At 33.0% G+C, this 17,422-nt stretch overlaps 1 protein-coding gene across 1 annotated transcript in view; it reads left to right on the plus strand.

Moving 5' to 3' along the window:
• Nucleotides 1-17,422, plus strand: part of LOC129220235 (atrial natriuretic peptide receptor 2-like) — a 93,553-nt gene that overhangs the window by 41,974 nt on the left and 34,157 nt on the right. The window contains exons 4-10 of the mRNA XM_054854604.1: nt 1,408-1,562; nt 3,667-3,802; nt 7,190-7,284; nt 10,108-10,240; nt 11,531-11,612; nt 15,095-15,215; nt 16,074-16,127. Of these exons, the coding sequence (XP_054710579.1) occupies nt 1,408-1,562; nt 3,667-3,802; nt 7,190-7,284; nt 10,108-10,240; nt 11,531-11,612; nt 15,095-15,215; nt 16,074-16,127 (776 nt within the window). The remainder of the gene's footprint in view (nt 1-1,407; nt 1,563-3,666; nt 3,803-7,189; nt 7,285-10,107; nt 10,241-11,530; nt 11,613-15,094; nt 15,216-16,073; nt 16,128-17,422) is intronic.

Here is a 17,422-nt window from a genome sequence, read left to right on the forward strand (position 1 = left end):
AAAAACTATTCTGAACACAGGGGAAAAGTTTCATTGCATTTAGTTCAAATATTTAAAAAGTTATGAGTGGTTTTAGGCCATGCTCGCTATGTGTTCTTATGCGAAAGAAAAACTTTAAATTGCTTTTTCTCGATGATGGTTTTTTTTTTTTTTTTTTTTTTTTTTTTTTTTTGTGTGTGTGTGTGTTTTCATTTCATTAGAATCCCTGAGGATTTTTTTCTATTAAAGATACAGCTTTAAAGTAATACTTTTTGCAATTGGGATAACATATTTGACAAAACTGTGCATTGGATAAGCATTTCATAAATTACTCAAGTGTTTAGAGCAAGTTAAACCTTTAAAAACCATTTTTTTTAAATACTTTGATTTTTTACATAATTAATCACAGAAAATTTTCTAATATACTCATAAGCAAATGAATGCACAGATTTTTAGAGATGATTATAGTGATTGTTTAGCAAAAAACGTTTTTTAAATTAGTGCAAAAATAAAAAAGCCTTAGGGATTTTAAAATATTGAAATTTTCCTCAATTTTTTGAATTTTTAAAAAAAGTAGGCAATATTTTTTAATTTTGAAAATAAATTATTGATTACGAAATAAGTAAGCATGTTATGGTTTCAAAGAAATACAAAATTTGCTTGAATTTAAAAAAATTGTTTGAAAGGTATTGTGACTCCTTTAGAAATCATAAACGTGTGATTTCGTAGCAAAAAATTTGGTCAATACCTTTCAAAATTATAATTTTTTAATGAAATATCCGAGCCGTCACGTACGGGGCGAAAATAACCGTTTTCCGTGGAATGACCCTAAACATAATTTTTTTCCAATGATTTAAATTATTATTTCAGAGTAAATGAAATATGTTTCTTTTTCGTTAAAACCTTAGCTCTCAAAACCTACAACTTGCTTCGTCGTTAATATATTAATCGAGTAAAAATGTTAAATTCATTCAGCAAATTTCAAGAGGTTGACTTTGGATGTCCCGCACGTGACACGTGCAAATAAATGAAATTTTAAATAACAAAATTATTTAAATAAAGCTATAACTGTGTCATGAATGTCTCTGTATCAAATGTAAAGATGAATTGAAAAATGTGCTTACTCCTGTTTAATCAAAATACTAAGATCTATAGCAAAATAATGGTGAAATTATAGTCTTATTGTCCCGCACGTGACAGTAAAATGGCCCTATTGTAACTTCAAGGTTTTAGGGTAGGCTTTAGCATATAATAATTATGAATTAAAATTTTATATTAACAACATTGTACTTATAATATCAGTAATAACTCGAGTCGCTTTTCTTACCAATTTTTAATTTCTAGCTACATCTAACTAAATTTAAGTGTGTTTTTCTAACTTCGTGTTGAAGTATATTTCCATAATGGTGATTACATATCAACTTTTAGAAGAAGATGCAATCAGAAAAGAAATAAAAGAAGCTTATCAGTCATTGATGATTGTCAGTTTGAATCAGCCTTACTCGGAGGAATATATTGAGTTTTCTCAGAATGTAAAAAGAATCGCATTGAAAAACTACAACTTCAACTACACAGAAGATGTGGTAAGAAATTTACCTACTTTTTATAATTTATTATAGTAAATTTAAATGTATTATTAATATATAAAAAATATAAACTATGTATATTTTAAATGTTTAACAAATAAATTTATTAGTTTTTTTCTACCAAATATGTTTCAAACTGTATGATTCAAGTTATCTGATATTTTCCGTATTCAAATAGATTGTAAAAATGCATTTCTGTGTCTAAATAAAGTAAAAAAATCTTGATCATTAATGTATTTAGCTTTCTTAGTTAGCATTTCTTTTATTAATACTTCTACATACGCAAGGATTACTTGACTTTATAGAGTACTTTACATCCCAGGGTGTGGAATGTCAATTCCTCGGACTGCAGTTAAAACCCCTTCAGACCTGGTGTTCGGTATACCGGACATGAGCTTCAAACAGCTGCTACTCATTTAATAATTGATTAAATTACTTTTTTTGAGCAATCACGATTGCTTATTGCTTTCATTTGACTGTTTTGATGTTCCTATGATTTTATTTTCCCACCGCCACCCTCTGCACCATCACCGTCGACCGGCTCCTCACGATGCTGCTCCTCTAGCGAAAGCCGTCTCCAGGTTGCATCCATATCCTACACACACTCGCATATATACACAACTACACACACACAAACACATACACACACATACACCTATACACATACACCTACACACACATACACCTACACACACATATACCTACACACATACACACACGCATACATACAGACACCTACACATACACACACAAAAACATACACGCACATACACGCAACTACCCACACATTAATGCCTGCACACAAACACAAACACATATGCCTACACACATACACATACCCCGCCCCCATGCACACAAACACTCATACACACAACTACCCATACACTTATGCCAGCACACAGACACAAACACACATGCCTACACACACATACACATACCCCCCAAACAAACACAAACGCCTACATACACACACTCGTGATTGCGAAAAACATAATTTGAATTCAAGATGTCTAAATTCGAATTATTATTATTTTTTTTTTTTGTAGTTGACTCTTTACATTCTGCTTACTATTATCTAGTGTAAGGATTTTTCGTTTTGGGATTTACAAACAAATAGGGGCTGGGAGATTGAGAGTGGCTCATTTCTCCAACCATGGATTCTCGTCGCAAAGGCGAGGTATTTTGTCTGATTTTTTTTAAAAGTATATAATCTTTTTTTGATCACTTCAAATGCTTATGTTTTAATATTGTTTGAAGATCATTCTACAATGAAGTTTGTTTGATGTTTCACCGTTTTTTTTTTTTTTTTTTGTCTGAAATGTGTATTTCAAAAATATATGACCGAAATATTGGACATATCATAACTTTTGAAAATTTTCACCTACCAACTTGAAATTTTGTCTATAAGATACTCTTTACCATAGTAAACTGTCTACCAAAGAAAAAAAATGGTTAAGTGTTCCATAATTCTGATTCAAGGGGTTAATAAGATTTTTAAAAAAAAGTTCAAAAACTTATACGAGGGACGTTTTTAAAGTAAGGTCCATTTTGAAATAAAAACAGAACGAGAACAGATAAAGCAAAGACATATATTGCAAAAAAATCTACCACCCTTACGCTACATTTTGACACTGCTCCCGCAATTTTCCAAGCATTTGTCACAGCGTGGTACAGGTTTTTGTATACCTACTCGTAGAAAATTGCCGCCTGTGTAGTCAACCATGAGGTAACATGTTCTCTGAGCTCATTATTGCTGTCGTGCCACAGACCACATAGGAAAGACTTTAGATGCCGAAACAAACGAAAGTTGCTGCGAGCGAGGTGAGGGCAGACCAGAGGATGTTCAAAAACGTCCCAGTCAAAGCCCCGTAAGAGTTCTCATGGTCGTCTAGACAAACGGCAAATTTGTACGAATAGGTATACAAAAACCTGTACCACGCTATGACAAATGCTTGGGAAATCACTGGAGCAATGTCAAAAGATAGCGTAAGGGTGGTAGATTTTTGTGCAATAAATGTCTTTGCTCTATCTATACTCGTTCTTTTTTTATTTCATCTTACTTTAAAAACAAGCCTCGTATAACCTATTAATTTTACTGTAGGTAAATTACTTTGCTGCCAGTTTTCATGATGCTGTCCTCATGCTGTGCAATGCCATCCGTGAAGCAGTTTATGTGCAAGAAAATCCACTTGATGGAAGCGTCATTATATCACGACTTAAAAATAAAACGTTTAACGGTAGGTTGATTTGTATTTGGATTTAATGTCTTTAAATGTGAAATGCAAACTGACTTCTGAACACAAAAATACAGGGAGGGTATACATAATAAACTACTGGGAAGGATTTCGAGCTCAGAGATGCATCCTCAAAACTCATGGAATTTTTGACACATTTGAAGAAATGGCTTCGTGAAAACTTCTAACTTTTCGTCGCATTGACGAAAATTTCGTGAGATTTGAACATGAGTTCTCTGACCCAGCAAAGAACAAAAAGTCGTAAATGGCGAATTTTGTTCAACAATGAGGTTGTTTTTCCCGTTTTTCAAGAATTTTTTTTTTTTTTTGAAAGAGCATGGTCAAAAACATGGGTAAGTTACTTTTTTTCTTAATTTTGACTTATTTGTTTTCTTAAAAAAATAATCTTAAACGACATTCAGCCGTTGTTTTCATTTTCGCTGCTGACGTCGCAAGGGAGCAAATTGCTAGGGTTACCAGAATAAACTTTTAGGACACAGTCAAACTTCGCTAAATTAATATTTTATTTAACTAACCATTCTCGTTCATTTAATTTCTCGCACAGAAAAATCATTAAAAAGCGATAGCTCACCAGAAAAGACAACCACACGCTTCGATTCAAGATGGCTTTCATCACTTGTGACGTCACACGATGAAACATTTTAGTTTAAAAATCGGACATTTTGAAAAATTAACTAAAAATTAAATTTAGTATCTGGATCCATGTTTTTTCTTATTGTACCAATTTCAGCGACTAAAAAATGTACTTTTGACTGAAGGAAACATCCTCACCTTTGAAGAATATTCGAAAGTTAGCGGTGCGTTTCTGTGAGTATTGTTATAAAAAGATAAGATTAAGTGACATATTTTTTTATATAGCTGTTATCACTTTTTTTTTCCGAAACGTCGTTTTTGTAACGTGAAATGTTTTGGGTGCACACTTGCACGTGAGCATTATTAGTTATATGGAATATCCTGTCTTCTGATGTCCTCCATGCAATGGCAAGCATTTCAGAGTCACAGCTGCTGTTTCTGCAATGATTCGATTTCTTATTTTTTAAGGGGTTACAATACCTCAAAAATGATGAAACGATCAAAAAATATTTTATTGCTTATTTCAAAACTAAAAACTATTCTGAACAGAGGGGAAAAGTTTCATTGCTTTAATTCAAATATTTAAAAAGTTATGAGTCGTTTTAGGCCATGATCGCTATGTGTTCTTATGCAAAAGAAAAACTTTAAATTGTTTTTTCTCGATGATGGTTTTTTATTTTATTTATTTTTTTTTTTTTGTGTTTTCATCTCATTAGAATCGCTAAGGATTTTTTTCTATTAAAGATACAGCTTTAAAGTAATACTTTTTGCAATTGGGATAACATATTTGACAAAACTGCGCATTGAATAAGCATTTTATAAATTACTCAAATGTTTAGAGCATGTTAAACCTTTAAAAACCAAATTGTTTAAAAAAAAACTTTGGTTTTATACATAATTAATCACAGAAAATTTTCTAATAAACTCATAAGAAAATAAATGCACAAATTTTTAGAGATTATTATAGTGATCGTTTAGCAAAAAACGTTTTCTTAATTAGTGCAAAAATAAAAAAGCCTTAGGGATTTTAAAAAATTGAAAATTTCCTCAATTTTTTTGAATTTTTAAAAATAGTAAACAATATTTTTAAATTTTGAAAGTAAATTATTGATTACGAAATAAGTATGCATGTTATGGTTTCAAAGAAATATAAAATTTACTTAAATTAAAGAAAAATGTTTGAAAGTTACTGTGACCCCTTAAAAAGCTCATAACATCCATAGCATAAATTACAAACTCAAACCATCCCTGAAATACTTACTATCACTGTTGTAAATGCTTGCCATTGTATTTTCTCCCAGAAACTAACGAATTTCACGCTGAATTGCATTCAAGACATTTCAGGTCGCAAACAATGTTGCGGAAAAATATCTGAAAATGACTAAACACAATGAAAAAGAATTTCGTCCCGATCACTTACTTACCAAATTAATTCCTTGTTACCTTTCAGTTGCCATTAAGTTTTATGTTTTACTAGTGGTACCCGAACGGCTTTGCCCGTAGTTGAAAATTAAAAGGTCATTCGGTTCGCCTGTTATTTGCGAATAATGGATGACAAATTTGATTTCATTTTATTTTGTTTATATTTTATTTCATTTACTTAGTTTGTGCATGTATGTGTATGTATGTCATTAAAGGTCAGAACGTCTCTAATAAAATAATAATAATTAAAAATAAATAAATAACTGAAAAAATAAACAATATTTTTAAAAGATAAATAAAATTAAAAAAAAGGAGAGCCAAAAAATAAAAAGGAAAAAGTGGGTTGAGATTTTTTTGCGGGTGGGGGGGAGGCATGTGCAAATGGTTTAATTTCCGAAAGATATTTCAAGTAAAAAATACTCATGTGTACCAAAAAAAAAAAAAAAAAAAAATGCTGGCTCAAAACTTCCAAATCTGAAAAATATATTCATTGATTTGTTCTATTTTAACCTAGAACGACGTTTCAATATCGTATAAAGCACCAGCACCCTGAACGTTCTTTTACACGTAAAAAATGTGTAATGATTCACACGGTATCTTTTCACAACTAATATGTGAAAATATTCAATTCAATAAAGTATGTTTATTTTGTACTAAGTTACCGCCCTAAGCCAGGGCTGAGGGCAGAAATACTTAAAATATATCACCAGCTCAGTTATTCCATCCGAGGACAGCAGTTTCGTGCTTTTTAGCACTCATCAGCCCGGATAGGAATCACATGAGCTGGAGGCGAAAAACCTCTTAAGGGAGCCAAGAGAATCAAACAGCGGTAACTTACTACAAAATAAGATGCTTTGCCTTCAATCTTTGAGTCGAACCACACCATTGCTGCGGTCACTCATCTGGTGTGCTGATTCTACATTAGCTACCAGTTTGTTTGGCTCTCTTGGCTCCCTTAAGAGGTTTTTCGCCTCCAGCACTTGTGATTCCTATTCCGGGAAGATGAGTGCTAAAAAGCACGAAACTGCAGTCGTCGGATGGAATGACTGAGCTGGTGGTGTCTTTTAATTTAAAGTATGTTTACACTAAACATTCCCTTCTCCTCTAAATAACAAATTTACTGTCTTATTATAAATCATCATTAATTCGATTTAATTTATTTATTTAAAAAAAAACTTTTTTCTAAATCGTTTTACCATTAATCTCTCACCGTGCTGCAGTTATTTATTCTCTTTTTCTAATACAATCATTAATGCGAAAGTAGAAATTAAACATTTTGTCAGAGCTTTGCTATCTTTTGGTATTCTACGTTTTAAAAGTATTCTTCTGATACTAATTTTCAAATTGTAATGTTTTTTTTTTTTCCAAGTCTAGGTATTTCAGGACTTGTTACTATTAACCAGAAAGGAGATCGTGTTGCAGATTATGCTCTTTTGGACCAAGTTGATCCGGAAAATGGCACTTTCGAGGTATGAAATCTTAGAATATAACAGCATGTGACCGCAATAATACTTATTGAAAATAAACTGTTGTAAAATTTGTGAAAATGTGAAAAGGGATCTCTTAATATTTTGCAATACATTTTCAAGTTAAAAGCTGTTCAGATTAAATTCCGCTAGTATTTTCATGAAAATTATAAACACATACTAAATACTAGAAGAAAATAAACAATATATAAAATACACAAATTTACTTTTTTTTTTTTTTTTTTTTTGGCAAATTTGTACTTTTTGTACGTTGTTCATTTATTTTACATATTTCAGCATTTTATTCTTCATACACTGATAATATTTTCTTGCAAATAGAAACTATCATTACTTTGTTGCTATATAACTGCAAATAGAAATAAGGAATGAATGCTACACAGAACAACGAATTTTTACTTCCTTTTACTTTACTCACCCACGAATGAATATTGAGGTTTTTTTGTTTTGTTTTTTCGACTCGACGACCAGACGTGGATAAGTGCCTAAGAACCTATAGACACGCGAAATATCCGTAATGACGATTCCCGAGTTAATTACAACGAATATTCTCGTGATGTCTGTATGTACGTATGTATGCGCGGGTGCGCGTATGTGCGTATGTATGTCGCATAAATCAAGAACGGTAAGTCCTAGAAAGTTGAAATTTGGTAGTAGACTCCTAGTGGGTAAAGTTGTGCACCTCCTTTTTTGGTTGCATTCAGATGTTTCTAAAGGGGTCTTTTGCCCATTTTGGGGGGAAAGGGGTCTTTTGCCCCTTTTTGGGGGGAAATCATTGTTAATTTCGATGTAAACTCAAGTGGTGTTATAATTTGGCGGACACTTGGCGTTCTTTTGTCTTTTAAAAACATAAAATTGACTAAATAAAACCTTATCTGTAAAGAAGAATCAGAAAAATCTGTGTTTAATGCAAATATAAATGAAAAACTCTTAATACACTAAGATCGGTATAAAATTTATGTACATGAAGAGACATTGAAATTTACTTCATGTAAATAAATTTTAACCTGTTTTTTTACGATGAAATTAAGGCGTGTTATACACGACTTTGTCAACCTACGGGCCAGTTATGTCTTCGTTTCAATTGACACCAACTCCATACATCTTCTCCACCTGACATAAAACGCTCAAACTGAAACCTCATCCATAAAAATAGTATATCAGAAAAATCAAGAGAATCAATATTTTTTAAGGCTAAGGGCAATTTTTCTTCTCATTTTTTTCATCGTTTCTTTCTCTTTTCACAAGAGCAACACACTCCATTTTCATCCTTTTGGCAGATGCGTGGTGCCGATAGCTTTCAATGGTGCACTTAGCAAAGCAAACTTCATCGTTTTTCGAACAGAGCTTATCAGTGGGGTTGTAAATATCAGCAGAGGGATAAAAAACGCTAAAGCAGAGGTGATCGCTGGGATTTTATAAAATTTTCTGAGAATTTTGTCGATATTGTTGCGTAATTTTTCTATGCAATGAAAATTGTTTGCTTAACCCTACCATAAGCTCAGAAATGGAATGTTGCAATTCGCGGAATTTTCAAAATTAAATAAGTAAATAAAAATTACATTATACTAGTGGTACCCGCACGGCTTTGCCCGTAATAGAAAAGTTAAAAGGTCTTTTGGTTCGCCTGTACATTTACAAATAATGTATGGTGAATTTTCTCGCCAGTTGGCTTATACCCATGTTATGGTTCCACGTTATGATAATTTCGTAATTTACTCGTCCATCTTATGATAATTTTGTTCTTAAAACTGGACTAGAAAAAGAACCACATCGAATTTTCGAAAAATTGCTTCGAGGTGCACACCCCCATGCTACAAAGTAACTTTGTGCCAAATTTCATGAAAATCGGCCGAACGGCCTAGCGCTATGCGCGTCACAGAGATCCAGACATACAGACATCCTCCGGACATCCAGACAGATTTTCAGCTTTATTATTAGTAAAGATTTATAAAACAGTTTTTTTTTCCTTTTTGCTAATACTAAGATTTGAATAGCTCAATAGCATGAAAAAAAATGCAATTCAGAAATTATTATTATTCATAATAATTTTTGAAAGTTAAAAATTCAAAGGGAATAAATATAAAATAGTGACTACATTTGTGGTGAAAAAGTAAACATGATCCGTGAATACATTTTTTAACACAGTTATTAAGTTCAGAATTATATTGATATAAATTTACATCGAAGCTTATCTTAATCATTATGACATAATATAACTTCTAAAGCATTTTTATCATTAATGTTTTAGAATAAAATAATTTACCACCTACGTGAAGGAAAGATTTGTTAAATTTGTTTTTTATTTATTTTTTTAATAACCAAGAAACGTTGAAAGTTATACCGAAAACACTTATACTTAAACAATCTAGCATGTTTTGTACTCAGATTGCTCATTTACCATTATGGAAAATAATTTGATTTTTTTTTTTTTTTTTTTTGAGTAATTCTCGGTGCAGTACATCTTAGCATTTGTTGGTTCACGGTGGAAGAGTCAAAAATATCAAACTCAAAAAATATGAGGCGGTCAGAAAACGCGATCAGCAAATTAAGACTTTTACAATGGGCTCATTAAAGGGGAGTTTACCGCGAGTTTTCAGATAAAATTTATTTCTCGTTGTTAATAAACAGCGACGCTTTGGCAAATTTCGCTTCTCTTGCTCTGAACCGATTTTGAAGCAGACTCGTCAAAGGACAAATGCCAATAATCCTTAGGTACACACGAGTTCAACAAAAAAAAAGTGCATTTTTATTTTTCAAGAAAAAAATGTCTACATAATTCCTCTAACTTGTATTCTTCATGCGTAGGTAGTATTGACATATTCTGGTGCCACAAAACAATATAAAGAAGTCAGAAGTATCCATTGGCCAGGAGGGAAAATGCCCAAAGACAGACCAAAGTGTGGTTTTGATGGGAATGATCCTTCGTGTTACAAAAGAGGTAATATACTGAAACTTTTGTAATTTTGGGTACCGAAAATCACTCACCAAACTGCCATTTATTCAGATTTCAGTGAACCCTTATTCTTGTTCAAATCAATTTGAGGTTGAAAACGGCACACAGATTTCAGTGATCTTTATTTTTGTTCAAATCAATTTGAGGTTGTAAAGCGGCACACAGATTTCAGTGACCCGTATTTTTGTCCAAATCAATTTGAGGATGAAAAGCGGCACACAGATTTCAGTGACCCTTATTTTTGTCCAAATCAATTTGAGGATGAAAAGCGGCACACAGATTTCAGTGACCCTTATTTTTGTCCTAATAATTTTGAGATTAAACTGTGCTTTATCGAATTTAACCCGCATAACAAATATATTTCCCTATATAGCAGATTTTATTGCAAACAGCATTGTTTATATTGTATTACAAAACTAATCGCGTAATTTATTGCACTGTTAAAAATTTTCCGGAAAATTTACGGTAATTGTTACTGGCATCCATGTTGCCAGTAACTATTACCGTAAAAATCAAATGTTACTGTAAAATTTTACGGTTTCCTTGGTAGGCCACAGCAACCAATTGGCTCTGGGATCGCTTATTTTTCCGGTACAAATTACCGTAGAAATCAGCAATGCGTTGAGTCCGCCATTTTACAGTAACAATTACCAGAAAATCTTCCTGAATTTTTAACAGTGTGGAACTTGATCTTTATAATATTAAATTAGAAATTATTTGTTATGACATATGCGATTTAAATATTAAAATGATGTATAGAAATAAATCAAGGATAAAATGAAAGAAAAAACTTATTTTTATCTGTTAAATAAAGTTTTCGCGATGAAGAATTGAAGCCAGCTGATTACTGTGTTTCTAAAAGCTATTATTTTGCATCGATTTCAGTTGAGTTTTGTACATTTCTAACTACGAATATCAGCGGTTGAACAGGGTTTGAAATTGTATGACTTAATCACAATTGGCAGGTGTTTTTCTGACGTGGCAAGTGTAAATTAAACAGGTTTTTTTTCCGTTGTGCTACTAAACGTTATTAACAGTGCAAAATAACGAAAAAAAATCACTGGAAACGTCTTTAAAGAGTTTAAAATAAATTAATGGAATGCTGAAGTTTTGTCGATTCCAAACCAAAACGCCCACAATTACAAATATACCTCAGTGCGATTCCTAAATTTCTCAGAGGTTCTTAACTACAAGCAAAACATTTTCCTTTGAACATATTCTTTAGAGTTATTAATATTAAAAATGAATTTTCACCTTCATGTGTTTTTTTTCCAGGATTAAAACTCATAGAAATGTCATTGATCATTACATTAGCCTTTCTTGTTGTTTTCATCATAGCTGGCATACTAGCTTACAGGTAAGTTTCTAAATTAATGTTTAAGAAGTTCCCTTATTATTTATAACGTATGATTTTAACATGCGCACTTCGTGATTCCTCAAACTTTTCATATATTAACTTTATGAATGCACAAATTATTGTCTACGTAACGAGAATCGGCGTGCCAAAGTCAAATAACTTTCTCACTCTCCCCTCTTTTCCCCATCTGGTTGTCAAGGTTACGACTTTATGAACTTCTCCCCCACGTTGCTTCTTCACACATAACATTTGCTAAAGTAACGTGGGGAAGAAGTTTTCAGTGCCGTAACTTTAACAGCCAGAAGAGGTTAAGGGGGCCGTGGTATCCCGATCGGTAGAGTGTCGGATTCGGGGCCGGAGGGTCCTGAGTTCGAACCTCGATGGTCGAAGACCCACCGTCGTCATTAAAGGGGACTGGGCGACGTTAAATATGCTCGTGGTCTCAATGTCCTCCAAGTGAAACGATACCTCTGGGGGTGCTAGCACCAGGTAGCTATTAGCTCCTGGACTAGTTCTAAATTCTCATTAACTGTTCGATCCGGTGATGGTGCTGCCATCTATCGGTATATAAAATAATGGAAGCAAGGCACTTAGTATGCAGTCCTCGACATAAATACAGTTGTCGTCAGTTGTGACTCTGAATAGGAATAGGAAGAGGTTAAGAATGGAGAGTGAGACAGTTATTTGGCTTTGACACGCCGATTCTTGCAACATAGACTATAATATCCCTTTCTTCTCATACCATCGCGTCTATAGCACTCTTTTTCTCACCTGTATGCTACTGTTTTGCTGATATCCATTTCAATTTGCTACTTGAAGAAAAACTTAAAATTTAGAGCAACCACTTTATTCATGTTTTTCTTTAGAAAATCAACAACGGCAATATCAGTGATAATTAATGGAATTACAAAAATATCAGACTCACTTCACTTACTAATGAATTGAAAAAACTGATAACATTTCATTAACATAATTTATATCATTAAAATTAAGAATTTGAATAGCTGTACTGTTTAACCAAAACAGCTTCATGAGGAAATGATACGTAATGCTTCAAATTTCGAAAAGTTTTTACTTTTTGTTTTCTTTTCATTCATTGCTTTTTTAATTCATTTTATTTATTAAATTCCTTTATTCATTTTAATTATTATTGTTATTATTATAATCATATCGTTCGTTAACTCTTCGGTTTGTTACAATAAAGTTTTGTTTAATGAACAAAACTGTAATATTATGCAGAAAAAAAACGCCTTCATAGCCAGGACAATATGGTAGCGTTTTGTTGTGTATATTGAACTGAGTTAATATTTTGAAATATATTCCTCCTACCCGCCCAGTCAATCGCCTTTAGTACAAGATAACCCCTGAGGGATTAACCTCAGTTTTTCCATTTCTACTTTCTCATACGAAGTAAAAGAAGTATAAAAAATTTCACTCAAATTTCAACACTAATTTTCATTTTAATCTCTGCAAAATGCTTTTTACTTAAATATTTTGACGCTTCCGTACTTCTATATCTACGGTTGAATGTGTGAGCAACCGAATTATACATTTTGGTCATTCCCGAGTTAATTATAGCAACTTTTCTCGGGACACGTGCATGCATGTAACTCAAAAACGATAAGCCGTAGCTGGTTAAAACTTCGTATGTGGGTCTCTATAGCGTCTAAATCCAAAATATTACAAGATGTTACATCAATTTAAACAAGAAGTTCTGTATAGAACTAGACGAGCCTACTTTCCCGTACACCCATACTACTTTCTAGTACCTGATCAATATACTCAAAAATAGCTAAAATCGCGAATTTTTTCAAACATATTTTTAAAATACTTTAAGCTGATTTCTAGGAATAAAATATTCCTCACTCATCTAAAAAAATCGATGCGTAAAAAAAAAAAAAAAAAAAAAAAAAAGCAGCAGCAATTTTTAAACAAAACAGCTAATACACTTTTTTCCAATAAAAAAATCTTTAACAGCTTTCAAAACGAAAAAATTATAATTCAAATTCATAAGCTCATTAAAATAAATACATCATATCAAAATAATAAAAATATCGTTTCTTTTTCCCCTGTTGCCAAAAACAATTTTTTAAATGAATTAATGCACATTAATGCACTTATCAAAATAAATAAAAACAATAAAATGTCAACTTAAAGAAATAATTTTCATTGTCAAAAAAAAAAAAAATCGTCTGCGCATATCTTTATGTAGAAACATAAATGACTTCGAGTTTATTCGCCGAAATCTGAATACCTAAATTAAAACTTTAGCGTAAAAATAAAAACAAGTCAGATCAAAAATAATTATTTCACAGTCAAAACCATAGCTGCGGAGTCGGAGTCGGAGTCAATCTCATTTTGAGATAAAGGAGTCGGAGTCGAATATCTAAGAATCGGAGTCAGTCATTTGTCCTCCATGTATAAATTTTTGCCAAGGCTACGAAGTCAGAGTCGAAGTCGGGGAGTCGGAGTCCGATTCATTGTCGGGCACAGGAGTCGGAGTCGGAGTCAAGTGCCCCTAAATTCTCGGAGTCGAAGTCTGGAGTTTGGCTTCAAGAGCTATTTCCAAAAAAATTTGTTTGAAGTAAATTCGCCTTCAAGTACGGAATCTACATCGACTTTCAGTTTCCCCGTAGGCGCTATTGTTAAGGGATTTGAACTGTTCAAAATTGAACGGAAAATTGTTCAAATCAAAAAGATATTTTATATACAAGTTTTTCATCAAATGCTTTTTCCTACAAAGTTTGTTTGAAGCAAATTCGCCTCACAGTTCGGAATTGCCTTGAATTTCCCCGTAGGCGCTAATATTAAGGGATTTGAACTGTTCAAAATTGAACGGAAAATTGTTCAAATCAAAAAGATATTTTATATACAAGTTTTTCATCAAACGCTTTTTCCTACAAAGTTTGTTTGAAGCAAATTCGCCTCACAGTTCGGAATTGCCTTGAATTTCCCCGTAGGCGCTAATGTTAAGTTTTTTTGAACTGTTCAAAATTGAGCAAAAAATAGTTCAAATCAAAAACATGGGAATGAGGTGTCCTCGCCGAGATCTTTCGAACAAAAAAAAGTTTGTTCGAATCGGACGATTCATTCAAAAGTTATTAGGAGGGGGGGGGACAGACAGACAGACCGACAGACATTTTTCCCCATCTCAATACCCTACTTTCCAATTTTTAATTTTTCAATATTTATTTAATTATTTTATTTATTTTTGACTTTTTTTTGTTTTTTGCGATATTTTTAAGATGCATTAAGCCTTCTTTCATGCTTTTTTCTTCTTTTTCTGACTTTTACTGGGAAAGTAGGCTAAACATTTACATGCCATTTAGCCCGATGGTGCTACCAATTATGGTTGTTCTGTGATGATCTCTAAATCTTGAAAATTTAACTTTCGATGACACTGTTGTTATTACGTTGGAAAACATGTACATTTTTGAAATGTTGTGCTATCTTCTCTATGACTTTCTTTTTTAATCTAACAGGAAAATTCGCCTGGAATCCAAGCTTGCAAATATGTCGTGGAGAGTGCGGTGGGATGAAATAACTTTCTTGAAAGATGTCCGCAGCAGCTGCATGATGCATCGGTTATCTATTACTAGTGATGTAAGAAGCGTTTTGTCTTCGCTTATCCATTTCTCCAGAATTAAATTTAATCTCGTTCTGAAAATCCCAGGGAGACATTTTAACCCGCTACTTGTTTTTGCAATTTTGAAAACATTTCCTTTTCTAAGGAAGACGATATACTTCACACAATAATTTTATTTTTCCTGTACTTGCTCTTACCAAACGTCGTCTCGGCTTTTACTTGGTTCTTTTTTTTTTCTTCTTGACTCCTCTGATTAGAAGGCTAGCCAGGAGCGTGCACAAAGACTTTGAGGCTTGTCACAAATGACTTTTACGGGCCCTCTTCGATATTGTTTACCCCTACGAATTTACTTGTATTTCACCCCTCTTTTTAAAAATCTCGGGCCCTTCAGGTTCAGGCCAACAGGCGTCCCTTTCCTCCCCCCCCCCCTTGTGCAAGCCCCTGAGACAGTAAAACATGAAAGATTTCTTTTCTACGAGTATTTCAACGTTTGTATTACTGGACTCAGTCAATGAGGTAACTACATATTGTTTCTGATGGCATTGCATTCGCCAATTATTTTTGAAGCAATTAAAATTCTGGCTGAAAGGATGCTCTCAAATCCTGCACCAGGATAAAACTAGCTGAGCTGCTGGAAAGAGAAAATTAATTGAAACTTTATGAATGACATACTTCTCGCTGTTACCATATAGGTTTGCTCGTTAAAAGGAAGGTAAATTCCCATAGGCTTAGCAGTAGAACAATCAAATATTTCTTGTTTCTAGATTAAACCACGGTTCGTTAGAAATGATTTCATGTCTATTATTATTATTACTATTATTTTCAGATGACCTTTAATGTTCAAATTATTATTTCCTTTTTTTCCCTTTCTTCAGATGTCCGCAAAGATGGAACACGGATGGGTTTGCTGGACTCCAAAATTTCCTGACGTAAGAATTTAATTATTAAGAATTTAAATAGCGTGAATACACAACCCAAGTAGCAGATTTTAAAAATATCTTCCTTATCAATTAAATTTGACGTCAAAATTTTTCTATAGTATCACCGGTAAAATATTGTCTTCATCTTTCAGGCATTTCAATTTACATTTAATGACACAATTGCGTTCAGAATAGGGAAGCGTTTGACTTAGCTCGTTACACTCTTTCATTTGCCTGCGGATTACTCATGAGAATACGTTACACAATAGTATGTCCAATAGTCCACTTCTGTGTACTGACATGGACAAAAACTCATCAATCTGTGTAACAGTTGCTAAGTAAAAGATATTTATGTGCTTTTCCGCTGGAACAGTGGAAAAACATATTTTTAATGCAGAATTTTAGAGATTGCTGTTGAAGTCCTAAGTTTTACCAACCAGCAGGTAGTTGGTTACTACCTGTTGGTTGGTACCAACAAGTTACTACTGAAGTCCTACGCTTTACCAACCAACAAGTAGTTAGTTACTACCTGTTGGTTGGTACCAACAGGTGGCTACTGCCTGTTGGTTGGTAAAGCCCTACCTGTTGGTTGGTAAAGCCCTACCTGTTGGTTGGCACCAACAGGTAGTAACCAATTACCTGTTGATAGACCAACGCTTTACCAACCAACAGTTAACTCTCAATTGTGAATTACAGTATTTCATAATCGTTGGTTGACCCGAGAGTAACATGGGTTGTGGCGTGAAGTGATGACCATCCACGAGTATTTTTTGTCGTGAACCCTTCTATGTTACTCCATGATTTTGCGTTTTGGGATAGAACTTTGTCTTTAAGCCCGGAACTACTTAATTACTTCCTCTGTAAAAATAATGCACTTTTTGTTTTTTTAATGCATTGCATTTTTTTTCTTATATTTACATTTTCATGTTTTCTTTATTTTTTTATAATTGAAAACAATTTTCATAAATTCAATTTAATTTTAAAGGAACTCGGCACAAGAACCAATCTTTTCCCCAAAATTTAGTTCCACTCACCTAAAACCTTAGAAGCAACACAAATTATTCTTCAACTTAAGAGAAAGACGGACAAAACCTAAAGTAATTCAAGCAGGTTATTGTATTATTTGAGCAAAACTGGCCCAAAAGCCTCAAACTCTTATATCAAGTACCAATTTCCCAGAAGTACCACATGATTTAATTGTCTCGCTTGCTAACAGAAAATTGATTTTTCTAGTTTCAGGTAAGCATTGCGAGAAAAATAATATTGATTTATTTCCTTGAAAGAAACTTACTTAACTCAACGCC

This window comes from Uloborus diversus, chromosome 1 (genome assembly GCF_026930045.1).
Source record: "Uloborus diversus isolate 005 chromosome 1, Udiv.v.3.1, whole genome shotgun sequence".
Lineage (NCBI taxonomy): Eukaryota > Metazoa > Arthropoda > Arachnida > Araneae > Uloboridae > Uloborus > Uloborus diversus.